General features: G+C 45.6%; 2 protein-coding genes across 2 annotated transcripts in view; one reads left to right on the forward strand and one right to left on the reverse strand.

Annotated features, from left to right (window-relative positions):
- parp3 (poly (ADP-ribose) polymerase family, member 3) overlaps window positions 1–23,860 on the reverse strand; it is a 35,101-nt gene extending 11,241 nt beyond the window's left edge. The window contains exons 1-7 of the mRNA XM_052018830.1: window positions 23,548–23,860; window positions 19,444–19,628; window positions 16,928–17,053; window positions 15,470–15,655; window positions 14,178–14,313; window positions 3,316–3,539; window positions 491–646 (exon numbers count right to left, since the gene is read on the reverse strand). Of these exons, the coding sequence (XP_051874790.1) occupies window positions 491–646; window positions 3,316–3,539; window positions 14,178–14,313; window positions 15,470–15,655; window positions 16,928–17,053; window positions 19,444–19,626 (1,011 nt within the window). The 5' untranslated portion in view covers window positions 19,627–19,628; window positions 23,548–23,860. The remainder of the gene's footprint in view (window positions 1–490; window positions 647–3,315; window positions 3,540–14,177; window positions 14,314–15,469; window positions 15,656–16,927; window positions 17,054–19,443; window positions 19,629–23,547) is intronic.
- A 2,168-nt stretch (window positions 23,861–26,028) lies between these two features.
- rrp9 (ribosomal RNA processing 9, U3 small nucleolar RNA binding protein) overlaps window positions 26,029–27,682 on the forward strand; it is a 32,364-nt gene continuing 30,710 nt past the window's right edge. Inside the window, exon 1 of the mRNA XM_052018074.1 lies at window positions 26,029–26,132. Within this exon, the coding sequence (XP_051874034.1) occupies window positions 26,061–26,132 (72 nt within the window). The 5' untranslated portion in view covers window positions 26,029–26,060. The remainder of the gene's footprint in view (window positions 26,133–27,682) is intronic.

Here is a 27,682-nt window from a genome sequence, read left to right on the forward strand (position 1 = left end):
AACACAAGAAACAGAAGGAGGAGCAGGCAGTTCGGCCCCTCATTCCTGCTCCACCATTCATTGAGATCATGGCTGACCTTTTATCGCAACTCTACTTCCTGCATTAACACCGTATCCCCTGCTTCCCTAAACAACTAAATATCTATAAAAGCTCCCTTGAATATACTCAATAAGGATGATTTTTGGAGGGGGGAGGAGTGATATTTTAGAGGGAACGGGCTGAAGTGATTTCTGGAGGGGACGGGGAGGAGTGTTTTTGGAGGGGACGGGGAGGAGTAATTTTTTTGAGACAAGGGGTGAGTTTGAGAGGGGGAGGGGTGAATTTTTTTGGAGGGTGGGGAGTTTTGGAGGGGTAGGGTGGTGTTATTTTTTGGATGGGTGGTTGGTGATTTTTGGAGGGGAGGGGTGAAGTGTGACTATTTTGGAGGGGAGGGGTGATTTATGGAGAGGACGGCAGCTTGCTAGGCGTAAGATGACGTCCTGGTTTTACCTTGAATTCGTCATCAGTGCACTGCAGGAGAGTGAGCTGGCACTTCAGCAGGTTGTAGTCTTCATCCAGAGGATGTGGCACCTCACTGACTTCCATCTTTTGCTTCTGCTCCTTTTCCGCTTGGAGACTCTGTGCCAGTTCAATATCTGCAAGTACCTGGGAGGTTTTGATAAAAATTTGCAAATTAATACGTGCTGTTGACTCTTTGGAAATTCACGTTGTGTTCTGCCTTTTCTTCTGCACTGTCTCCTGACAACACTAACTCATTATGGCTTTGGGACCACAATGCCAGCTCAAGTGGCCACTCAACACACTGAGGTCCACAGGTCGAGTCTTAGCAGTTAACAAAGGGCACCACAGTCGGACAGGTGCAGTACAAAGTCAGACACTCCAGCCCACAAAGTCCACACTGACCATTAACCACCCGTTTACACTAATCCTACGTGAATCCCACATTCCCATCAATTTCGCCCAGATTCCACCACACACCTACACACCCAGGTAAATTTACAGTGGCCAATTAACCTACCAACTTGCATGTTTTTGGAACATGGCTGGAAACCCATGCTGTCACAGGGAAAATGTGAAAAATCCACACAAACAGCAGCCGAGGTCCAGATTGAACTCGGGTTTCTGGTGCTGAGGCAGCGGGTCTACTAGCTGCGCCACTGTGCTGCCCTCATCGCAGAGATCAACCATGTCCTGTCTCTCTGAGCACAGCTTTCCAGCAAGGAATTTGATTGGTGCTACTGTCTGGAACAGACCCTAGACAGACCTGGGGCCCTTCAGTCTGTGTGGCTCATTCCTGCATTGTCAGGGCATTTACGATTAAGGGTGCTTGCCTCTCTCTATCTTGTGACTTCCAAATTCACAACACACTCAATTTTCAGCCCACTCACATGAGCAGCACCAGTTAATATCTGGAGAATCATCGAGATACCTGACCTTTAGATCACTCTCTTCATCAATCATCAACCACTTTCATTATTCATTTACAGGATGTGGGCCCTAACTGTCCTTGAGCTGGTGAGGAGCCACAATTCGAACTGCTGCAGTCCAAATGGTGAAGGTGCTCCAAGGGTGCAACTGAGTTGGGAGTCCCAGGATTTAGACCCAACAATATAGGAATGCTGATATATTTCTAGATTAAGTGAGGTGCCCTGCTAATTACAGAAAACCAAAGATACTGGTAAAGTCATACAGTGAGGTCATAGGATGGGTTCTGCTTTCATTGTTGTCATGGTTGTTCTGAGATGGACCATACTTATTCACTGGTTGTGTGCCTACTGCCTTTGAGTATAAAAGTCAGGAAGGCATGTTGCAGCTGTATAAAACCTTGTTTAGGCCACATTTGAAGTATTGTGTGCAGTTCTGGTTGCCCCATTACTGGAAGGATGTGGAGGCTTTGGAGAGGGTGCAGAAGAGATTCACCAAGATGTTGTCTGGATTAGAGAGTATTAGCCATAAGGAGAGGTTGGACAAACTTGGATTGTTTTCTCTGGAGTGTTGGAGGCCGAGGGGAAACCTGACAGAAGTTTATAAAGTAACAAGAGGCATAGATAAGGTAGGTAGTCAGAGTCTTTTTCCCCAAGGTAGAAATGATAAATACTAGAGGCATGGGATGAACGTTAGAGGGGGAATGTTTAAAGGAGGTATATGAGGTAAGTTGTTTTTTTTTAAAACACAAAGAGTAGTAGGTGCCTGGAATGCACTGCCAGGGGTGGGGGTGGAATTAGGTGCAATAGTGACAATTAAGAGGCATTTAGACAGGCTAGAAACATGCAGAGAATGGAGGGATATGGATCATGTGCAGGCAGATGGGATTAGTTTAATTTGGCATCATGGTTGATTCCATCATTGTGGGCCGAAGGGCCTGTTCCTATGTTCTATGCTCTATGCCTGGCTCATTGATTGGTGACTTTTGAATTATTACAACATCAATGGGAAAGGAAGCAGTTGCATGATGTTGTTCAAACAGTCGCTTTGTAATTTTACACTCTGCAGCGGCAGGATTGAATGAACAGATGGAGAGTGTGCATTATCTTTGAGAGATGTAGTGACAAGGTGGCTCAATGACAGTTGAGAGAGAATAAGGGGTGAAATATGGGTAGAGATTGACTAATGATTTTGTTAGAGCCAACATCCAATTGCCCTGAAGGTTGCCCAAGGGCAACACTTATAAAAAGCGCAAGATTGCCGACACGTAACATTGGTTTGCACAACTAATCAACTCAGCGAGAGCTCCGATGAAGGGTCTTTGACCTGAAACATTAACTTTGCTTCTCTCTCCACCGATGCTGCCTGACCGCTGGGTCTTTCCAGCATTTTCTGTTTTTAACTCATTGACAGTACAACCACACTGATATATCTTGTCAGAACAGTAAAACTTCGATAATCTGGTACGCTCAGGGCCTTGGTAGTGCCGAACTAGCAGATTTTCTGGACTATTGGATGTTACTCCTGTTAATACTATTTAGTTCACTTACTTTTTACACGTTACACAGTAATATAATAAATTTTTCAGCGAACCCCAGGAGTTTAAAGGGAGTAAGAAACATGCAGGTAGTCCTACCAATGTTCCTGACCCCTGGTGTTCCAAACCCCAATTCTGACTCAGCTGCACAACCAGCCCACAGTCTGTGCCCTGGTCCCAACCGTAATCCGGATCCCTGGCTCACATTCCAGTTTAACAAGTGAGCAAGATTCCAAACAGCTGGATGCCAGATTATTGGAGCTTTACTGTGCTTGGTGTCCAGACTGATACTAACCCCAGCCATGGCTCACCAAAGCGAGGCAGAGTTTGATTTATTTTCCATGACGCTTACCAGCAGCATGTCTTTTTTGGCTTGGAGTAGCTCTGCAGTATCAATCACTGGGGGTCGATTGCGTCCAAAGTAATGAGGAATAATGGTGTAGAACTTTGAGGACAACTCTTCCAACTGATTTGTGTTGTTGGGGCTCTTCAAGGCCTCTTCCAACTCATCCAATGCATCAAAACCCTTGGCAATTTGCTGCTTGCTCAGCTTCCCAAGAGGCATCTTCTTCAGATCTAGAAGGGCAATAATGAACAGAAAGTCACTACAGCAGGGAAATGGCCTTTTTGTTCTTATCCCAAAAAGGTTTGCCAGGACAACATGCCTGGTGACACAGCAACTGCATGCAACTTCACCATTAGTAAAACAGTGTTTCATAAAGAACCCTAATGCCACACTTGCAAAAAAAAAGGACTCTAAAATATCCCCCCCCCTCCTGTAGTAACAGGGGAACCAGTTCACCACAGTCGAGCTTACTTCACTTAATTAAACAGGACCTTTGAGGCCCCACAGCTCAGTTCTGTAGCATAAGAAACAGAAGCAGAGGTGGGCAACATTGTCGCTGCACCAAACGATAAAGTTGCGGCTGATTCTACGCTTCATTTTACCATATGTCCCACTCCCAACATCTTCTAATTACCCAGATGTCCTATAGTCCAAAAATCTACCAGTTTTGCTATATAACAACAACCACAGCCTCTGTACTACAGAATTCCAAAGATTTATAACCCGCTACATAAAGGCAAGTATATCCTTCAGAAACAGAGACTAAAACCTCACAAATAAGGCATCAACAAAGGCCTGTACAATTTCAACAACCTTACTGTTGTACCCTAAACCCTTTATAACATACCTGTCACTTTCCTAATTGCTTCCAGTTTTACTTCTTGTGATTCATGAACCAGTATGTGGGTTCTTCTTGCAATAACATTTGCAATTCTCACTCTTTCCCCAAAAAATACTGAGCATATTCTTGCTAGTTCTGGTCCCCATTCCTAAAACCACTGTCCCTGTGGCCACTGAAATGTGACTCCAGAGGTACAAGCAACCCCTAAGTTACGGCCTTTTGGGTTACGGAAATTCATAGAAACATAGAAAAACTACAGCACAATTCAGGCCCTTCGGCCCACAAAGCTGTGCCGAACACGTCCCTACCCTAGAAATTACTAGGCTTACCCATAGCCCTCTATTTTATTCAGCTCCATGTACCTATTTAACAGACTCTTGAAAGACCCTATCGTATCAGCCTCCACCACCGTTTCTGGCAGCCCATTCCACGCACTCACCACTCCCTGAGTAAAAACTTACCCCTGACATCTCCTCTATATCTACTCCCCAGCACCTTAAACCTATGTCCTCTTGTGGCCACCATTTCAGCCCTGGGGAAAAGCCTCTGACTATCTACCCGATCAATACCTCTCATCATCTTATACATCTCTGTCAGGTCCCCCCTCATCCTCTGTCGCTCCAAGGAGAAAAAGCCGAGTTCCCTCAGCCTGCTTTCATAAGGCATGCTCCGCATTCCAGGCAGCATCCTTGTAAATCTCCTCTGCACCCTTTCTATGGCTTCCACATCTTTCCTGTAGTGAGGCGACCAGAACTGAGCACAATACTTCAAGTGGGGTCTGACCAGGGACCTATATAGCTGCAACAATACCTCTCGGCTCCTAAATTCAATTCCCTGATTGATGAAGGACAATACACCATATCCCTTCTTAATCACAGAGTCAACCTGTGCAGCCACTTTGAGCGTCCGATGGACTCGGACCCCAAGGTCCCTCTGATCCTCCACACTGCCAAGAATCCTACCATTAATACTATATTCCGCCAACATATTTGACCTACCAAAATGAACCACTTCACACTTATCTGGGTTGAACTGCATCTGTCACTTCTCAGCCCAACTTTGCATCCTATCTATGTCCCTCTGTAACCTCTGACAGCCCTCCAAACTATCCACAACACCCCCAACCTTTGCGTCATCCGCAAACTTACTAACCCACCCCTCTACTTCCTCATCCAGGTCGTTTATAAAAATCACAAAGAGTAAGGTTCTCAGTACAGATCCCTGAGGTACACCACTGGTCACCGACCTCCACTCAGAATACGACCCTTCAACAACCACTCTTTGCCTTCTGTGGGTCAGCCAGTTCTGGATCCACACTGCAATGTCCCCTTGGATCCCATGTCTCCTCACCTTCTCCATAAGTCTTGCATGGGGTACCCTATCAAACGCCTTGCTGAAATCCATATACACTACATCTACTGCTCTCCCCTCATCGATGTGCTTAGTCACATCCTCAAAAAATTCAATCAGGCTCGTAAGGCACGACCTGCCCTTGACAAAGCCATGCTGACTATTCCTAATCATATTATATCTCTCCAAATGTTCATAAGTCCTGCCTCTCAGGATCTTCTCCATCAGCTTACCAACCACTGAGGTAAGACTCACCGGTCTATAATACCCTGGGCTATCCCTACTCCCCTTCTTGAAGAAGGGAACAACACCCGCAACCCTCCAATCTTCCGGAACCTCTCCCGTCTCCATCGACGACGCAAGGATCGTCGTCAGAGGCTCTGCAATCTCCTCCCTCGCCTCCCACAGCAACCTGGGGTACATCTCATCTGGTCCCGGTGACTTATCTAACTTGATGCTTTCCACAATTTTCAGCACCACCTCTTTTCTAATATCTACATGCTCAAGCTTTTCAGGTCGCTGCAAGTCCCCACTACAATCCCCTAGAGCATTTTCCGTAGTGAATACTGACGTAAAGAATTCATTAAGTACCTCTGCTATTTCTTCCAGATCCGTACACACTTTCCCACTGCTGCACTTGATAGGCCCTATCCTTTCGCATCTCATCTTCTTACTCTTCACATACTTGTAGAACGCCTTGGGGTTTTCCTTAATACTGCCCGCCAAGGCCTTCTCATGTCCCCTTCTGGCTCTCCTAATCTCTTTCTTAAGTTCCTTCCTTTTAGCCTTGTACTCCTCCAGATCTCTAACATTACCTAGCTCTCTGTACCTTTTGTATGCTTTTCTTTTCCTTTTGACTAGATTTATTATAGCCTTCTTACAGCACGGTTCCTGTATCCTCTCGTGACTCCCCATCTCATCGGAACATGTCTATGCAGAACTCCACACAAATACCCCCTGAATATTTGCCACTTATCTTCTGTACTTTTCCCAGAGAACATCTGTTCCCAATTTAATCTTCCAATTTCCTGCCTGAGAGCCTCATAATTCCCTTTACTCCATGTAAACGCTTTTCTAGTCTATCTGTTCCTATCTCTCTCCAGTGCTAACGTAAAGGAGATAGAATTATGATCACTATCTCCAAAATGCTCTCCCACTGAGATATCTGACACCTGACCGGGTTCATTTCCCAATATCAGACCAAGCACAGCCTCTCCTCTTGTAGGTCTATCTACATACTGTGTCAAGAACCCTTCCTGAACACACCTAACAAACTCCACTCCATCTAAACCCCTCACTGTCTGGAGATGCCAGTGGATGTTTGGGAAATTAAAATCCCCCATCACAACAACTCTGTTATTCTCACACCTTTCTAGGATCTGCTTCCCTATCTGCTCCTCAATAACCCTGTCACTATTGGGCGGCCTATAAAAAATACCCAGTAAAATCCCCTCGAACAGCACAGCACAGGGATTGTGAGGTGGGTACAAAGAGGCTTCAACATGGTTTTGACAAGTTGACTTAGTGTGCAAATACATGACAGATGCAGTGTACGTGGATACTTCTGGTAGGAAACAGAAAGGCGGAATATTAATTAAAAGTGATTGATTGGGTAGTGTTGACATACAAAGGGAATTGGATGTCGTTGTACACCACAAAGCAAACATGCAGGTACAGGAGGCAGTTGAGAAGAGAAAAGGCCTTTATTGCAAGAGGATTTGAGTACAAGAACAAGAATATCTTGTTACAATTGTACAGGATCTTGGGAATAAGACCACCCCTGAAGTACTGTGTGTAGTTTTGGTCTCCCTACCTAAGATATACTTGCTGTAGAGGAAGTATATCAAAGGTTCACTAAGCTGATTCATGGGATGGCAGGTATGACAAATGAGGAGAAATTGAGCTGACTGGGACTGTCCCCTCCAGAGTTTAGAAGAATGATGTGAGATCTGATTGAAATGTATATAATTCTGACAGGGCTCGACAGGCTGGGAGGTCGTTTCCCTGGCTGGGGGAGGGTGGGGGTTGTAGAATCATGGGTCACAATCTCAGGATGAGACATTTAGGACTGAAATGAAGAGAAATTTCTTCACTCAGAGATGGTGAACCCATGGAATACTTTACCATGGAAGACACAAAGGCCAAGTTGCTGAATACATTTAAGGAGACAAATCTGGGCACAAGAAATACCACAGGGTCTGGGGAGAGAGTGGGAATACAGTATTGATAGAGGATCAGCCATGACCCAATCGAATGGTGAAGCTGGCTCGAAGGGCCAAACTGCTTACTCCAACTACTTTCTACATTTTTACACCCCTATGATCTGTTTCACTGGTGCAAGATGAAAAGAGGCCAAGACACTACCCTTCAAAACAGATGGATCATTTAAATCAACACAGGATAGACATGGCCACAGTGCAATTCACATGTGAAGGACAGGAACCCCTCTGACTGCAGTGCTCCCTCAGTACTGCACTGGAATGCCAGCCTATTGAATTCTGTGTTCATGGCCTAGGAACAGAGTTAGAACTCATGGTCTTCTACCCAGAGCCAAGGGTGTAACCCACTGAGCCACAGTTGACACTGAGCTCCCTGAAGGTGTGAAGGATCGCAATGCTCAAACTAATGGCAGAACTGATAGCACAAAGAGAAGCCTGCTTTATCTGCAGCTTGTAGATCGCCAACTCCTTGTCCTTGCAAAATTGGAATTGGGATATTATTGTCACTTGTACCAAGGTACAGTGGAAAACTCATCTTGCATACTGTTCATATAGATCAATTCATTACATAGTGCATTGAGGTAGTATAAGGAAAAACAATACCATAATGCAAAATAAAGTGTCACAGCTACAGAGAAAATGTAGTGCAGGTGGAAAATAAGGTGCAAGGTCATAATGAGGTCGATTGTGAGGTCAAGAGTCCATATCATCGTATAAGGGAACCATTCAATAGTCATCACAGTGGGATAGAAGCTGTCCTTGAGCCTGGTGGTACGTGCTTTCAGGCTTTTGTATCTTCTGCCCAATGGAAGATGGGAGAAGAGAGAATGTCTAGGATGGGTGGGGTCTTTGATTATGCTAGCTGCTTTACTGAGGCAGTGAGAAGTATAGACAGAGTCCATGGAGGGGAGGCTGGTTTTCGTGATGTGCTGAGCTGTGTTCACAAGTCTCTGCAGTTTCTTATGGTCCTGGGCAGAAGTTGCCATACCAAGCTGTGATGCATCCAGATAGGATGCTTTCTACGGTGCATCGATAAAAATTGGTGAGGGTCAAAGGGGACATGCCAAATTTCTTTAGCCTCCTGAGGAAGTAGAGGCGCTGGTGAGATTTCTTGGTCGTGGTGTCTATGTGGTTGGACCAGGACAGGCTATTGGTGATGTTCACTCCTAGGAACGTGAAGCTCTCAATCCTCTTGATCTCAGCGCCTTTGATGTAGACAGAAGCATGTGCACCGCCCCACTTCCTGACATCAACAACCAGCTCTTTTGTTTTGCTGAGATTGAGGGAAAGGATGTTGTCATTACACCATGTTACTAAGCTCTCTATGTTTTTCCTGGACTCCGTTATTTGAAATACGGCCATGACGGTGGTATCATCTGCAAACTTATAGATGGAGTTAGAGAAGAATCTGGCCACGCAGTCATGAGTATATAGGGATTAAAGTAAGGGGCTGAGGACGCAGCCTCCTAGGGCATCAGTGCTGAGAATAATCATGCCAGAGGTGTTGCTGCCTATCCTTACTGATTGCGGTCCGTTGGTCAGGAAGTCAAGGATTCAGTTCCAAAGGGAGGTGTTGAGTCCAAGATCTTGAAGTTTTGTGATGAGTTTGCTTGGAATTATAGTATTGAAGATGGAGCTGTAGTCAATAAACAATAATCTAACATAGGTGTCTTTACTGTCCAGATGCTCCAGAGTGTAGGGCCAGGGAAATGGTGTCCACCGTAGACCTGTTCTGGCAGTAGGCGAAAAGCAGTGGGTCGAGGTTTTTTGGGAAGCTGGAGCTAACGCGTGCGATGATCAGCCTCTTGAAGCACTTCAAGATGGTGGATGTCAGAGCCACTGGTCGGTAGTCATCAAGGCACATTACCTTGTTTTTCTTAGCTACTGAGATGATACTGGTCTTCTTACAGCAGGTGGGACCCTCAGATTGAAGCAGGGAAGAGGTTAAAAATGTCTGCAAATACCCCAAGCCAGCTGATCTCAGGACACGGCCAGGGACACCATCTAGGCCAAATGCTTTCCATGGGTTCACTCTCCGGATGACTGATCTTACATCCTCAATGATGACTATGGGTTCAGGTGCATTGGAGGCTGTTGGGGCAGGTGGTGCTATACCAATCCCCTTCTGTGGATAATGAGAGAGGTGAAGGCTAAAATAAAAGCAAGAGGGAGGGCATACAAGGAAGCAAAAATTAGTGGGAAAACAGAAGACTGGGAAACTTTTGAAAACCTGCAGAAAGAAACTAAGAAGGTCGTTAGGAAAGAAAAGATGAATTTTGAAAGGAAGTTGGCAGATAACATTCGAAAGGATACTAAGAGTTTTTTTAAATATATAAGGAGCAAAAGAGAGACACGGGTTGATATAGGACCAATCGATAACGGTGCGGGAGAGATTATAATGGATGATAAAGAGATGGCAGAAGAACTAAATGAGTATTTTGCATTGGTCTTCACTGTGGAGGACATCAGCAATATACCAGTTAGTCAGGGGTCTCACGGAATGGAACTGAGTTCAGTTAAGATTACTAGAGAGAAGGTGCTAGGAAAACTAAATGGGCTAAAGACTGATAAGTCTCCTGGACCGGATGAGGTGCATTCCCGGGTTCTGAAGGAAGTGGCTTTAGAGATAGCGGAGGCATTGGTGATAATTTTCCAGGAATCAATAGACTCCCACATGGTTCCGGAGGACTTGAGGGTCGCAAATGTAGTTCCGCTGTATAAGAAAGGTTGGAGGCAGCATAAAGGAAATTACAGACCTATTAGTCTGACGTCAGTGGTGAGAAAGTTATTGGAATCAATCCTCAAGGATGAGGTTTTGGAATACCTAGAGGTGCAAGGCAAGATAGGTCCTAGCCAACATGGTTTTGTGAAGGGAAGATCCTGCCTGACCAACTTATTGGAGTTTTTTGAAGAAATCACAGGTAGGGTGGATAAGGGAGAGGCCGTGGATGTTGTGTATTTAGTCTTTCAAAAGGCCTTCGACAAGGTGCCACATAAGAGACTGATTAATAAGATGAGAGGTTATGGAATTACAGGTAGGATAACAGGATGGGTGGAGCATTGGCTGGTTGGCAGGAAGCAAAGGGTGGGAATAAAAGGATCTTGTTCTGGTTGGCTACCGGTTACTAGTGGTGTTCCGCAGGAGTCGGTGTTGGGGCCACTTCTTTTTACCCTGTACATTAATGATTTGGATGATGGAGTAAATGGTTTTGTGGCTAAGTTTGCGGATGACACCAAGATAGTGGAGGAGTAGAGAGTATTGAGGAGACAGGAAGGTTGCCGAGAGACCTAGATAGTTTAGGAGAATGGGCAAGGAAATGGCAGATGAGATTCAATGTTGAGAAATGTGCAGTTGTACACTTTGGAAACAGAAATAAGTGGGCAGATGATTATCTAGAAGGAGAGAAAATTCAAAGTACAGAAGTACAAAGGGACTTGGGGGTATTCGTGCAGGATACCTTTAAGGTTAACCACCAGGTTGGATCGGTGGTAAAGAAAGTGAAATCTATGTTGGCATTCATTTCGAGAGGTATAGTGTATAAAAGTAAGGAAGTGTTGATGAGGCTCTATGGGGCACTAATGAGGCCTCATTTGGAATACTGCAGTTTTGGGCCCCATATCTTAGGAAAGATGTGCTGATGTTGGAGAGGGTTCAGAGGAGATTTACGAGGATGATTCCCGGAATGAAAGGGCTTACGTATGATGAGCGTTCGTCAGCTCTTGGACTGTACTCACTGGAGTACAGAAGAATGAGAGGGGACCTCATAGAGACATTTAAAATGTTGAAAGGACTGGACAGAGTAGATGTGGTCAAGCTGTTTCCCTTGGTGGGTGAGTCCAGGACCAGAGGGCACAATCTTAGAATTAGAGGGTACAGGTTTAAAATAGAGATGAGGAGAAATTTCTTTAGCCAGAGGGTGGTGAATTTGTGGAATTCCTTGCCACGTACAGCAGTGGAGGCCAGATCATTGGAGGCATTTAAGGAAGAGATAGATAGATATCTAAATAGTCGGGGTATCAAGGGATATGGGGATAAGGCCAGAAATTGGGGTTATAATAGTGTTTTTTTTTGTCCCCACCCCCCCAACCCCGTCCAATTTCTCATTTCTTTTTTTTCCCCTTTTCTTTGGAGCAGACTCAATGGACCGAATGGCCTACTTCTGCTCCCTTGTCTTGTGATCTTGTTCAAAACATGCAGAGAATGCTTTAAGCTCATGGCGAAGGGATGCACTGAAGTCAATGATGCTGCCTGACTTCATTTTGTAGACAGTTTATAGCATGTAAGCCCTGCCACAACTGACAGCTGGTCTAAGACTCAATTTTGGACTGGTATCGTCTCTTGGCATCTCTGATAGCTTTATGGAGGTTGTCTCTCGATTTCTTGTACAGGTCAGGTTCACCTGATTTGAATGCTGCAGTCCTAGACTTCAGTAGGGAGTGGATCTCCCAGTTCATCCATAGTTTCCAGTTTGGGAATACTCGAATTGCCCTCTTTGGTACACAATCCTCAACATACTTGCTGATAAAATCTGTGATGGTGGTAACATACTCATCTAGGCTGGCAGCTGAGTCCTTGAACAAGGACCAGTCTACCAACTCAAAAAAGTCATATAGAAGCTCATCTATTTCCTCAGACCAGCACTGTACGACTTTCTGTACTAGATCCTCCTGTTTCAGCTTCTGTTTGTATGCAGGGAGAAGGAGCACAGTCTGGCGGTCAGATTAACCAAAGTGAGGGCAGGGGGTGGCTCGGTAGCCATCTTTGATGGTTCTATAGCAATGTTCAAGGGTATTTGGGCCCCTGGTGGGACAGGAGATGTGCTGATATTATTTTGGTAACACTCTTGAATTTGGTCTGGTTGAAGTCACTGGCAATGATGAAGAGGGCCTCAGGGTATTCCGCTTCAACACTGTTGACCACAGAGTATAGTTCATTGAGTGTAGTCTGGGGTGGGATGTAGACTGCCATCAGGATGGCTGAAGTGAACTCCCATGGCAGGTAATATGGGTGATACTTCACCGTTAGATATTCCAAACTGGGTGTGCAGGAACTCACCAGGACTGTCACGTCCAAGCACCACAAGGTGTTGACTAAGAAGCAGACCCATTCGCCTCTGACTTTGTCCAAGGACACCGTATGGTCCATCCAGTGAATTGAGGTGCCCTCAGGTTGTTTAGAAGCAGTTAGGTGAAGCAGATGTAAGCCACGTTTCGGTGAGACTTAGCACACAGTAGTCCCTCAGTTCTCTTTGGTAGGTCAGTTTTGCCCTTAGTTAAAATCGTTAAACAGATTTTACCACCACCTATTCTGTTGATGAGTTGCTTGGATTTATTTTTAATACAAGATAGTAACATTGGGGACAGTCTCTGTATATCAGGTATCAGTCACGTGTATCAAGATGCAGTGATATGCATTTGTTTGTGCACTATCCAGGCAGGTCATTGCATACACAAGTACATTGAGGTAGCAAAATGAAAAACAGAATGCAGAATATAGTCAATGTTAAAGTCGAGTTTATTGTCGTATGCACAAGTACAGGTATGCATCGGTGCAATGAAAAACTTACTTGCAGCAGCATCACAGGCACATACAAGCAGCATTCACAAGAAAAAACATAATTAGAACAAAAAAAAGTCAATTTTAGTGCAAAAGTGATCAGAGTGGTCATAGTGTTGCTATACTGTAATGGTGATTAGGGTTTTGCCACTACAGAGAAAGTGTAGGTAAACAGTAAAGTGCAAGGGCCATGATGAGGTAGTTTGGGAGCTCAAGAGTTCATCTTTAGCGTATGAGAGGTCTGTTCAAGAGTCTGATAATAGTGGGCTAGAAGCTGTCCTTGGGTCTGGTGGTATATGCTTTCAAGCTTTCGTATCTTCTGCCCAACAGGAGAGGGGAGAAGAGAGAATGACCGGAGTGGGACGGGTGCTTGATTGTATTGGCTGCTTTCCTGAGGCAGCAGGAAGTGTAGAGAGAGGAGGTTGGTTTTCCGGATGGACAGGGCTATGGTCACAACCCTCTGAAATTTCTTGCGGATCTTGGGCAGAGCCGTTACCATACTAAGCTGTGATGCATCCTGATAGGGTGCTTTCTATGGTGCATCTGTAAAAATTGGTGAGGGTCGTCAGGGGCATGCCGAATTTCCTTCGGCAGAAACTACAGGCTGGTGGAACGATATTACACTCTTCTTAGAACCTCAGAGGAGATAAGCATCCATACAGTTGAAGCAGAAAGTGGAGGGATTGCTGACACATAAGCAGTTACCCAGCATCTGGGAAGGCAAAGCTCCTGGGATCCCAAGCCACGAACTGCAGGACCAGGGGATAACTGCAGGGCTGCAAGTCCTTGGATCCACCTTCCCCTGAAGTTCAGTGGCCTGATCCATTGATCCATGACAGGCGCATACAGGCAGCCCTGATCCCCGCCTCCCAGTGAATGTGAAACCAGAGCAAAGACTTACCAAGATTCATAGTTTGCATCTGCTCCTTGAACATATCGTGGCTGAAGATCAGCTTGATCAGATCCTGGGTGGCTTTGTCTAAAGTGCAAGGTCGGACTTTCTTACACAACACACTGCTTCCATCTACTGCATCATTCTGCAATCAGACAAGGCATGGCATGGCATAAGGATTCTCCTGTTTCCCACATGGGCAATATGCAGCACCCTCCCAACATAGAGCTTTTGTAATTTACCCACCATGCCAATCCCACCAATTAAAGGTATCCTCCTTGGATGCCACGCTGTGCTAAGCCATGCCTCCTTCATTTCTAATCTAGAACCTTCTCTCCACCACACCTCTTTATAACATTATATTGTTCCTTCCCCTCTAAACATCCTGGACTTGGTTACCCATAAACTTCAAGCTCACTCTGTTGAAATAGAGATTCTGTGCACAAATTCTGATTCAAACTAATCCTCTCCAGGGACTTCACTCTGCCTGCAACAAACAATCTGCTGGAGGAACTCAGTGGGTAGAGCAGCATCTGTGGGGGAAAAGGAATCATTGATGTTTCAGGTAGAATCCTGATGTAGGGTTTTGACCTAACACGTCGACAATTCCTTCCACCCCGCGCCCCCCCCCCCCCCCCCCCCCCCACAGATGCCATTTGACCCACAGAGTTCCTCCATCAGATTGTTTGTTGGTCCACATTCTAGCACCTGCGGTCTCTTGTGTCTCCACTTCACTCTGCCTTCCTCTTTTCTTTCACCTCCTCTCTCTGCAGATTTGGTCCTCCTGTGCTTCCTTCAGCTCCATCTCCAATTAAAAAGAAACAGGCATTTATCTTTGCTTGGGGGAACAGTGATCCATCCCAAATAATTACTGACTCAGCTTTTAACATGGAAATTCACACAGACCTTCCATCGTGTTCATAAAGGCTGTCCCTGGGTTACGAACACCTGACATATGGATACCCCCTACATATGAATGAGCTCCAATAATATTATTAAATTCAGAAGTCTAACATATGTACAAACATTTGTTCCTATGAACGGCAGAATTAGTTTCCTCTCTCTCTCCACTTTCAGTAATTGTCCTTTCTTTTTATTCTCCATAGTTACCAATATGGAGTAATTTTTGTGTATTTTCTGACTTAAAGACAGAGCCCGTTCATCACCCAGGGACGGCCTGTAGTCTCACCTCCCTGAGACTGCTTTCATTATGCAATGATTGGCTGGAGCAGGCTATACCAAACTAAACCAAACTAAACAAAGATGCATCAGAAATGGTCACAATAACAGGCTTAACCCACCTTCATAACTGTTGCTTCCTTGTAGCCCTGCTCAAGTTCAATCATGGTGTATTTTCCAGGATGTGCGATGAAGGAATCTCTGTTTGCCCAGTTGTTCTTTGTCTTGTCTTTGAACTTTTTTTCAAATTCCTTCACAGCTTTGTTCAGGTCAGCCAGAGAATTCAAATTGCTTTGGCCAATTTCTCCCTAATCAGCAGAAGGACAGGAGGAGGAGGGCAGGGGTATCAGGGAGGGGTAATGTGGAGAGCAGTGCCGAGGGTTTGACAAAACAAGAGACATTGATTGTACAACTCGTTAACATTTTCTGGTGAAAACAACCTTTAAATCCAACTTTCAAACAGTCAGTTGTGTTAATTGGAGTAGATGGGAAGTATTAAATGTTAAATTCATGGGTGGGACATACACTTTACACCCTCCCAAGATATTAGTGTCAGATTTCCACACATATCCCCCTCCCCCACCCATCAATCTGGTATCCTTCCATTCAGCATACTTAGGAAGTGAGGGGTCAGGTACTTGGGTGGAGGGGCAGGTGTCAGTGGCTTCAGTGCCTGAGAGAGGTAGTCCACGAGGCTTCCACTGTGTTAGAGGGCACCTTGTATTAGATGTTGGGCCTTTCACAGCCGGGCTGTTCCACACCCCCAAGCCCAGCCCCTGTAGCATTCCTCCCACCTCCACATCTCCCCTTCCTACCACCAACCTCTTCTTGCCATCACACACCACCAAGCCCACTCCCCAACAGCAACCCTCCCACCCTTCAGAACTACCCCCCATCACTGACTCCTTCTCGTCATCCCACACTAATCCCCCCCAGTAGCACCCTTCCCACTCCCCATGCCCCTAGCCTACCCGCCTACAGTACCTTTTATAATTGCCCTTACCACCAATCCCCCTCCCCATCCCATACCAAGCCTACCCCACTAACTCACCGCTACACCAGCTTACCACCCCCACACTAACCCTACCGCTAAATCACCCTGACACCATTTCACCCCCTCCACACCACCAAACTAACCCTCCCAAAACACCTCCAATACCAGCCACTGCCACCACACCCTCGCTCACTGCCATTCAATAATCCTCCATGCACCATCACTCTTCCCTCCCCACCCCTTCAGAGAGCATTCTCCCAGCAACCTCACACCACCCTTTGCCCATACTGCTTAAACACACCACCAATCCTCCACACCTCTGTGGCCCCCCCCATCTCCAACACCCCCTCCACCACCAGCCAACCCCTCCTTCCAGCCAAGGTTAAGCTGTGACACTGACAGCACCATCAGCTTGATTCCTGTATGCTACAACTTCAAGGGTGCAGAGGGAGGACTGGGGTGTTGTGTCTGATCCAACAGAACCATATCTCACCCATTATGGTGGGGTTGGGGGTGGGGACAGACACTGGAAGCACAAGGGTGGGGACCAGGACAGAGGAGGTTTGGAGCCGTCTCCAAAACTCACCACCCGGCCCCAGCGGTTCCAACAGTAGTACGAGCCACCTTGTTCGATCAGCTGGATGATGTAGAACTTGTTGTTGTTGTTTCCAATGTTGGTTTGATTTAGCATGCAGTCATAGTCCTCGTAAACCTGCAACAAAAAGCCAGGCAGTCTGGGTCCATCACATGAGCAATCCCACACTCCTCTGGGCTGGTACGTTTGTGTGCTGAGACCTTGTGTTCTCCGGCCTTTGGCAAGGCAGTGAACTACCAGGTAGCTCCTGTGCTGACCAGCCCAGGCCACGCATTCTCCCTGAATTTCTTTCTTTTTCCACCCGAATTCTCAGATCAGCCAACCATCCTGTGGTCTCTCACCCTTCTTGCCTTTCTCTTATGGAAGCTGGAAATTGATGCACAGGAGGCTGCCACTCAGCTGGAGAGACTGACACCACTTACAAGCTCTCAGCCCATAGCTATCAAGTGCTCACCCACCTACAGTTTAAATGTAGTGCATTAACTAGCCCAGGTTCCAGGCCCCACTGATCTGTGGGTGAAGGTATGTTTCCTACATTCCCTTCTAATCTTTCCACCAATGACTTTAAATCTACACCCTCAAATTGCTGGCCTCCCTGTTAAAGGAAAGAAGTACTAACTATTCACCCTGTTATAATTTTGTACATCTCAGTTAAATCTTTACTGAGCCACCTGTCCTGTTTCCAAACACCTGGGACCTGCAGAGGCTGCTCCCCTTTCAGTAACAATGTACTTTCTTGTGGGGACTTTACAATTTCTTGTTACCTCCCCAAATTTACACTTTTGTTTCCCCCTTTTTATGCTTCCCCATCATGTAACCAAGGACCATTTTGTGATACCTAGACTCAAGAGATTCTGCAGATGCTGGAAATCTGGAGTAACACACACAAAATGCTGGAGGAACTCAGCAGGTCAGGCAGCATCATTGGAGGGAAATGAACAGTCGACGTTTCGGGTCGAGACCCTTCATCGGGACTGGAAAGGAAGAGGGCAGAAGCCAGAATAAGGTGGTGGGGGGAGGGCGAGCAGCACACGCAAGCAGGTGATAGGTGAGTCTGGGTGAGAGAGGAAAGGTAGGAGGGTAGGGGAGGAGGGATGAAAGGGAGTGATGTAAGAAGCTGAGAGGTGATAGGTAGAAGAGGCAAAGGGCTGAAGAAGGAGGAATCCAGTTGGAGAGTACAGTAGACCATGGAATAAAGAGAAGGTGGTGGGGAATAGATGGGCAGGTCACGAGGGCAGGGGAGGGGAAAGAGTGGCAAGGGGACCACAAGAATGAGGGAGAACAAAGGGGGGGGGAGGGGAAAGACAAAAGGGGTTACTGGAAGTTAGAAAGAAAATCAATGTGGAGGCCGTCAGATGGGGAGACTACCAAGGCGGAATACGAGGTGTTGCTCCTGCAATCTGCGTAACTATGATACCTAATAGTTTTCCCACAGGAAACAGAAGTGGGATATTCACTCTATAACACTGTTTTTTTTGTTCAGTAGAACCATGGCAGATCAGTACATGCCTTGGCTCCGTATTTTGTCCAACATCCTCACCCAACGACAGACTATCAGTCTCAGTCTCCAATGCTCCAAGGGAGCCAAGCCATCTTCTGGGAAATACCTCCAGGTTTCCACTGCCCTTTAAATCCAAACTCATTGTTCCCCAACTCAGCACTGCTTAAAAAAAAATCCACCTATCACCTCCTAGCTCTTGCTCCACCCCTTCCCTCCACCTTTTTATACTGGCTGTCTCCCCTTTCTTTCCAGTCCAGATGAAGGGTCTCAACCCAAAACATTGACTGCCCATTTCCTTCCACAGATGCTGCCTGACCCACTGAGTTCCTCCAGCACTTTGTGTGTCTGCCCTTTAAACCCAACCCCTTTCATTATAGTACCAACTATTCACCCCATCCAGGCCATTCGTAATGTTATTGACCACAATTAAACCATGGCCTTGGCACCTTGGTTAAAAAGTTTCCAGATTTCACTGCCGATAGGCCTTGATCTCATTTATAGTGCAGAAATTGGTTAGCACTTCTACAGTCGTTTGAGGCTTTTCACCGACATAACCATGTTGCCTCACAAAGTAAGGTGTAAAGGAGTTTAGCTGGCCCACAAATTGGGATTGTGCATCTAGAGATGGGATTGGGTTTGGTTCCAATGGTCTGCATGCTCTCACAGTCTTGGCAGCCTGTGGTGCTGTGGAACTGAGCTCTAGAACAAGACCTGCAGGAGACAGGAACAGGAGTTCAGAAGGGGTCAGCAACAGGAGGGTATGGTGGAGAAAGGGGAGGCTTCTTTTGAATCATTTAACACTTCACTTTCAATATAAAATTAGATCCATAGTTACAAAGAAAATGTGTAAAATGTGCTTCTACTGTCTCCCACACCAGGAATTCCAGCAGCCTGGTGTTGGGGCTCAGGTTCTGTGCTTCCCAAAGGCAGGAGATGTGGTGGTGCCAAGGGGGAATGAGAGCTGGAGAGCCTGCTCCAGAATGTCAACAACCCGGGTCACACCTACCGTAGCCTCTGATTCGGTGCTCAGCGGGCAATGCTCATCGATCTTGGCCTTGAGCTTTTCCTTCGGGGCTGTCTTCAAGGCATTAACAGTTGACTTGACGTTGTCCTCCTCTGGTTCACCTTTGACCTTCTTGACCTTGGCAGCAGCTGGTTTGGTGGCAGCTGATTTCCTCTTTGGTGGCATGGCTGCAAGAGAGCAGGAAGAAAATATTACTGCTGGGGAATGAGATGGGGTTGGGGGGGGTTAAGGAGGGTGGTGGGGCTAGGACAGGGAAAGAGAGTGGGGGAAGAGGAGAGAGAGGGCCACAGAGAACTTGGACAAGGACAAGAACAGAGCAGCAAACATGGGAGGAGTGAACACAGTGTCTGCCTGCCTGATGCCAAACAAATGACAACAAAGAGCATTATGGGAATCCATTTTCAACCCCTTGCAATCCACAAGCTGCAGAGAAGCATGTTTTTTGTGATTTAATCATTGAAATTCAGTTGCACAGTGCTGATAACTACAGTGGTCCAGATGTTGCTGCCCCTTCACCCTTGGGTCTGCACACACCCAAGGGCCTATCCTGGTGGAGCAAAGCATCATGGGTTCTATCACTGAGGGCTGCAGATGACCTGCTGCTCCTCCATGTTTGGCCCATATCCCTCTAAACTTTTCCTATCCACGTCCCTGTCCAAGCACCTTTTAAATGATGTTAATGTACCTGCCTCAACCCCTTTGTCTGGCAGCTCATTCCATATACCCACCACACCCACAGTGAAAAAGTTGCCCCTCAGGTTCCTATTAAGTCTCTCTCCCCTCTTACCTTAAATCTATGCCATTTAGTTCTTGATTCCCTAACCCTGGGAAAAGACTGTTCACGTGAAACAAAACATACATAACTGAAAACCCTACATCTCCTCACCTTTCCTCTCTGCAAACTCCATTGGAATTTGCGTAACCTGGCACAGGATCCAGGGAACAATTGCTGGACCCACCCGTGTACTGCAACATACAGTACCTGATATTGCCAGGCAAACACAAGACTTCTTCATTTGATTATACACAGTCACATGTCTGTGTCTCGCTGGCATTTAAAATGTGTAAATGCCAGTGGTTCCATTTTGAACAGCCACCATTCATCAGAACATTTCTGTGTTTCCAGACAGTAGACCTGGTGTCTCCAATTTCTGGCTTCATTACACATAATTTCCTTTGTGTTAAACATATTGCTGGACCTTTCATCACACAAACTCCACCAACAACCAACAACATCCATAGTTCAATATCCTTGTAATTATAAATTCAGCCTTTACAAAACAGTGCAACAAGCAAGGGAACTTCAAAGCAAGTATTGTTTGCAATTTGGTTCTGAGAAAGGAACTATTCTTGTGCCATTTGAACTCCAGTGGGACCCAGATCAGTGCTGTCATCCACTACTAATAAGTTGAATTGGACTAGCTTTTAAAAGAAATGTCACAAATCATTTTTGAGATTCGTGGGTTGTGAGTTAGCGGGCAGTGGGAAAATTATCCCTCGTGTTCATTGATCTTGTTACTGGAGATTCAGTCTCACTGGACCCTGCCACTTTGATTTGGCTCACGGTTTCATTATCCTGGTCTCGTTACACTTGTCTTTATTCCGATCTGTGTCTTATTCCAGACTCCATATCTTAGTAGGGTGGGAAATTGTGTTTGTGGAGGGTTTTGTTATGTGGGGGTGTTGGTAAGGGTTAGTCGGGGAGTTGGCTTGGGTTCAGCGAGCAGTTGGCAAGGGTTAGTCGGGGAGTTGGCTACGGTTGTGTAATGTTAGGTTTAGGGGAAGGGGCTGGGGAGGTGGTGGTGAATTTGGGACCTGTTTTGAGATTCGTGGGTTGTTTGACTTTTGGCTCATTCTCTTTAAATCGCCCTTTAAATAAGCCAGTGAAAGGGCAGAGACACCACCCAACTTTACTATCTTTTAAAAAAACATTACATTTTGTTACTATGACAAAGTTCAACCTACTTTTAATAAAAACAAATCACATTGATACAACACACACTTTAACCTCTGCCTGAGATGAATTTGGTAAAAAAAAGACCTCAACATGCAGGGGTGACCCCAAGTTTCCTGTTGCCCGACCCTTTTATTCCTTTAACCCTTTATTTGACCTCTCTGTCTATAGCCGCCTGCATTGTTACAACAAGGCCCAATGCGAGCTTGAGGAACAGCACCTGATTTCTAGTCTGGGCAAGTTGCAGACTCAATATCAAATTCGACAATATCTGGTAATTCACTTTCTCTGTCCAGATCAGAACCGGCCATTTCTGCTGTAAGTCATGATGTTGGCTCCATTTTTCTCTCTCCATTAGCACAGCCTGACCTGCTGAGTCTGTCCCACACCCTGCATCTTGCAACGTTTTAGACTTTGTTACACCCTTCTCCCATTAAACCATCAACCAGATGATTTCCACAACACATCCACACTGCAACCCCAACCTCACCCTTTCAGAGGTATCACACAAGAGGGGCCTCCACTGGCACACCTGGAGGGCTGACACCTTCAGTGGTCAAGCCCCAGGGGAAACGCAGAAAAGATTCACAAGGATGATGCCGGAACTGGAGGGCTTGAGTTACAAGAAGAGACTGGATAGACTGGGACTGTTTCCCCTGGAGCGAAGGAGGCCGAGGTTCATAAAATCATGAGGGGCATAGATAAGGTGGATGGTCACAGTCTTTTCTCCACTGCAGGGGAGTCTAAAACTAGAGGGCATAGATTAAAAAAAATTAAAGTGGACCCAAGGGGCAAGTTTTTCCCCACAGAGGTTGGTGGGTATATGGAATGAGCTGCCAGAGTGATAGAGGCAGATACAATTACAACACTTAAAATACATTTGGACAGGCACAAGGATAGGAAAGGTTTAAGAGGGGTATGGGCCAAATATAGGCAAGTAGGACTACCTCAGGTTGGCATGGATGAGTTGGGCTGAAGGGCCTGTTTCATGCTCTATAACTATGAATCCTAGCAAGCTTCATGCAACTCCCTAAACCCATATCTCTCTCACTTTTCTTATGAGGTCTTCTCTCGTGTGGTTCTCCAGACCCACAGCCCCCTTCACCCTCTCAGATCCACTCACTGCACCTCCTAAATTTTACCCTCTAAATGGGCAATTTCCTCATTAACCAGGATTGCCGGGCCTTGGCCCTGATTTGTTTATCACTTGCAATCTCCACAAATGCAATTCAGCAATGGGGTGTTGTCTCACTTAACAACCAATCACCTGCAGGCTCAAGAGCCTAGAGACTACTGACAACAAACAAGAAGAGTCCCAGTGCTTGACAGCACAACAGCCCCACCCCTTCTCCAGAGGAATAGATGGGTGAAAGGACAGAAAGAAATCCCTGAACAATAGAGCCATACAGCACGGAAGCAGACCCATCAGTCCGAGCCCACACCAACCATCGAGCACCCATTTACACTAACCCCATTTTATTCTCCCCACGTTCCCATTAACTCCCTCAGATTCTACCATCCACTTTCATACTTGGGACAATTTACAGTGGACAATTAATCTACCAACCCACACATCTTTGGGATGTGGGAGGAAACCAACATTAATAAATCCTCCTCTTCAGAGACAAACAAAATCAATACTTAAAAAATTTGGATAAATACCATTTGCTGTTTTTGATAGCAGAAACCAAAGAATTTGAATTTATTTAGTCTATTGATGTAGGGCAGTGAACACTGCTCAGATAGAAAGTGAGATGGCTTCACTTTGTGCAATCATCATTATATTTAAATTAAGAACTGAGAGCGTCATACTACAATATCTATTACAAAGGGATTGAGGCAGTTGTTTTACTCGATTTATAATCCAGAGCCTAGATAGTAATTCAGAAACTGCAAATTTAATTAAAAACAAATCCAGACACAAGAAACTGGTATCAGCTGGTGTGCTATAAAAGCTCAACTTTTTTCCTAACATTCTCCAGGCAAACAAGCTGCTAGTCCCAGAATAAACTGGTTAACTCTTAACCCCCTTCTGAAGTTACCCAGCAAGCTACTTTTGTTTGGACTGACAAGGAAAGGTCACTGAATGACAGCAAGTCCTGAAAATCTTTTAAAGCCAGCTTGATACTTACTGACGTTCTCTGCTCCTGACTGGGACCGGCAGCCTGGGAAAGCCTCAGGAAATGCTGCACAAGCAGGACAAGTCAGAGCAGCTACCGAGGAAGTACAGTCTCTAAAAAATCCCCTGGTCCAATCAGCATTAGAGACAGCTTCCTCCTCTCAGCCTTGCATTAACATTCCACAGGGCTTGCTGCTCCAGTCCCAGTGAGCTCACTTCCTCCCCTCCCAGTGAGCTCTTGTCCAGGCTGAGACCTTCACTGTTCCATTGCTGTAAGGAAGACAAAAAAGAAATTATCTAGAAAGTTTGTGCATGGGCAACAGGCCCCTCCAAAGTGCTGGGGTATGAATCTGGTTTCCCGTCAGACTTGACAGCTGGATGGGTTCCAGAGGAGTTGACATGACTTCTATCACCCAGCAACAACTCCCCTCAACTGCTACCTCTATTGGTTGATTAACGTGTCCATCTTTTCAATATCCTGCCCTCCCACACCAGCTAGCCAATGAACCTGGGCACTAGTGGATGTTCCACAACTGTTAATTGGGTCATACGGCACAGTTAACAACCCTGCCTTCGACACTTATAATTTTTTATATCTCTATCAGGTCTTTTCTTATTACTAATATTTTTATGGTAAATGAACACAAGTGTTCACAGAAGATGGGGGTGGGGGGTGAGCACAATTTGTGGGATACCTCCTCCCAGGCACGTTATTAGCAATTAGTTTCTAACAGTGAAGACTGAGGCTGGCCACACTACTATTGTGCAGATTAAAAGTGGGACTGCGCAGTGATTTTTGTGGCCCCCACTTCACCCAGAGAGAGCATACAAACTCCACACAGACAGGACCCAAGGTCAGGATTGAACCTGGGACTCTGGCGCTGAGACAGTAGTTTACTAGCTCTGCCACTGTGCCACCCAATTTTTGCCCCCACCTCACCTAACCCTGCACTAATACCCAGAGCGGCAGTTGCCAAACTGTTGATTGCTTCATGGACTCTTCCCTGCCCCAAAAGGGAGGCTAAGCTCCTACCCCACCGCCCTGCTGGTTAGAGTCATAGAGACAGAGAGATACAGCACAGAAACAGGCCCTTCAGCCCATTGAGTTCCTGTCAAACACCAACCTCCCAATTATACTAATCCCTCATTAATCCCATTTTTTATTCTTCCTACTTTTTCATCAACTCTCCCCAGATTCTACTATTCACCTACATAGGGGGCAATTCACAGTGACCAAATAACCCACCAACCCACACGTCTTTGGGATGTGGGAGGAAACCAGACACCCAGGGGAAACTGACCCAGTCACACTCCACACGGACAGCACTGAAGGTCAGGAGTGAGCTCTGGTCTCTGGAGCTGTAAGGCAGCTGCTCTACTAGCTGTGCCACTGTGTCATCTTAAAAAACAATTGAACAAATGTGTTGGATAAGTCAGGTCTGGAGGTTTCAAGTGGATGGGTGAAGGTTTCTGCAGCAGATAAGCTGAGACAGAGCCACAGGTGGCCAACAATACAGGGTTTTGCTCTAGCAGTAGCCTGGAGTGTTCAGAGGTGAGAGTGAAACTGCTAAAGCAAAGCTGGCATCTTAACTGTGAGATTGGGCTTCTTATTCACATCCAACATTTGGTGCAACAGTTTATGTTTTCTTGTAATCCCGTCACAAGTAAAGGTATCTTTACAATCACATCACACAGAAGAATGTACTCATGAAGCAACCTTTTTCATCTAAGCATGACAATCTGACTTTCCTTCTTCATAATCCTCTTAAATAATCACGGAAGTTTAAACCACAAAAAGGCCACTTGGCCCATCACATTCCTCTAGTCTGAGAGTGTGCTCTGACAATCCAATTGTTTGGGCTGTCTTGACCTGTTTTCTCCCAGGTTTCTTACATAACCACAGAATGGGACACTACCATTAACCAATTTCTAACTGAAATTTGGACAGATGGTCTCAAGTACCCCATGAACATACAATGTTGACTCACTCCAATGTTGTCCATCTAAATTGGGGATGAAAAAGACGGTGGGGGGGGTTGTAACATTCAAATTTAAGAAGCTGGAATTGGTGATTTGACTCCTCAAACCTGCTACACCATTCAATTATATTAAGGTTGATCCAAATTTGGCTTCAACACCACCTTCTTACTTTCCCTTGACTCCCTTATAATTTAAACCTCTACATTAAATACACTCAATAACTCATTCATTATATATTATCTTAACAAAATATAAACAAAACTAAAAGGGAAAGAAAAGAATAATGGAGTAAAAGAAACCAAAGAAGTCAACATTTTCAACACCTTGACAACGGAACTATTGTTACAATCATACGCTCGAGGGACTTATAATCCTGTGGCACCAATTTCCGTGAGAGCCAAACTGTCGTCTTAACAGGATTGGCACACATGATAACCAATCAACACTAAGTATCTGGGCAAACTGAGCAGCCATTGGGTGGCGTGTTTCGAGGGGCGGGGAAGAGGATATCAGGTTAGATTGAGGCGTGTGGTGAATGAAGGGAAGATGGTGGTGGACGGTGGCTCGTTTTTTATTCGTAAAAAGAAGACAAGTGAAGTGAGGGGCAAGAAAAGGAAGGTGAGGATTGAGGGTCGCAGCCTGGGGTCTGATCGTACCGCACCTGACGGCTCGGGGCCTCGTTAGTTCTCGTGGGCCGCAGGGCAGCGATCAGACACGTGGGCAAGGCCGGTGGGGGACGGGAGGGAGGGAGGGAGGGAGGGGGGGGGCTGGTGCGAATGGGGAAGGGAAGGGGTGGGAGGGGGAGAATAATAAACAGAAACTGCTGGAAACATACGCCGGTCAGGCAGTGTCTGTGGAGAGAGAATGTTCCAGGTTGAAGACCCTTCTGACAGTCCGGCCCTGGAATCTGAATAAGGGTTTTCCACTTGAAGCATTGTCTCTGCCCTCTTCACAGGTACTACCTGACTTTCTGAGTAAATATCATGCTGCTGTCTGTGGGATCATGCTGTTTGTTGCTTTTCCTACATTACAGGGCTTCGGTATTGCAATTAAAAATGCATTCAGTCTTTTTCCCAGGGTTGAGGAATCAAGAACTAGAGAGCATAGGTTTAAGGTGAGAGGGGAAAGATTTAATAAGAACCTGAGGGGCAACTTTTTCCACCTAGAGAGTGGTGTGTGTATGGAATGAGCTACCAGAGGAAGTGGTTGAGGCAAGTACATAATAGCATTTAAATGACACTTGGACAGGAACGTGGTTAGGAAAGGTTTAGAGGGATATTGGCCAAATGTGAGCAGTTGATACCAGCTTAGATGGGTATCTTGGTCAGCATGGACAAGTTGTGCTGAAGGGCCTGTGTGTTGTATGACTCTCTAAAAAGTGCTTTATTGACTGAAATGTTTTGGGGCATACTGAAATTTTCACATCTTACTAATCCCCTGTGTCACTGCTTGCTCTATGAATCATTCAATGAAATATAAATGGATAACTCCCCAGTGATCTGAACTATGTTGTTCCATGTGTGATGTCATAATGCTGTAAACTTTTCATTTTTGTCCAAACTATGAAAAACTTCTTGTATTATCATCTGAGAATTTAACTTCCAGCCATGGAAACTGTTTAGAGCAAACAGTTTGATTGCTTCCACTGCCAAGAACTACTGTATAATTTCAAGTAGTGTTGAGGAAAGAGAGAGTTTCATTTATTTATAGTGTTACTTCTGATTTAAGTATGTTTGGACACTAAGGTTAAAGTCTGAATTTGCAACTCGGTTAGTTGAGTGAGAGAATATTTACAGCTTTTTTCCAAAAAAAAGTTCAGCTCCAGTAACCAGCTTCATGAATATTAATCTTATTCTCCCATCCTACTTGGACAGACTTGTACTGGAAAGCCCTATCATGTTATTTGGCAGCTCTACACTGTTTACCCTCTCCCCTCTAACATCAAAGGATATCTCTGCACACACTACTGATTTGATGGTGGGGAATAAAGTAACTAAATTGAAACAGTATTGCTGTTTTCCCAATCCATATGGGGTTTGCCTGAGGATGTACATCAGCTACCTTGGATTCGACAACTTTATCGTCACCCATTTTCCTAACAGCAATATCCTGAGAACCACCCTTGAATAGCAACTTAACTGACTAAGCTGTATAAACACTGTACTTGG

Source organism: Pristis pectinata, chromosome 6 (assembly GCF_009764475.1).
Source record: "Pristis pectinata isolate sPriPec2 chromosome 6, sPriPec2.1.pri, whole genome shotgun sequence".
NCBI lineage: Eukaryota > Metazoa > Chordata > Chondrichthyes > Rhinopristiformes > Pristidae > Pristis > Pristis pectinata.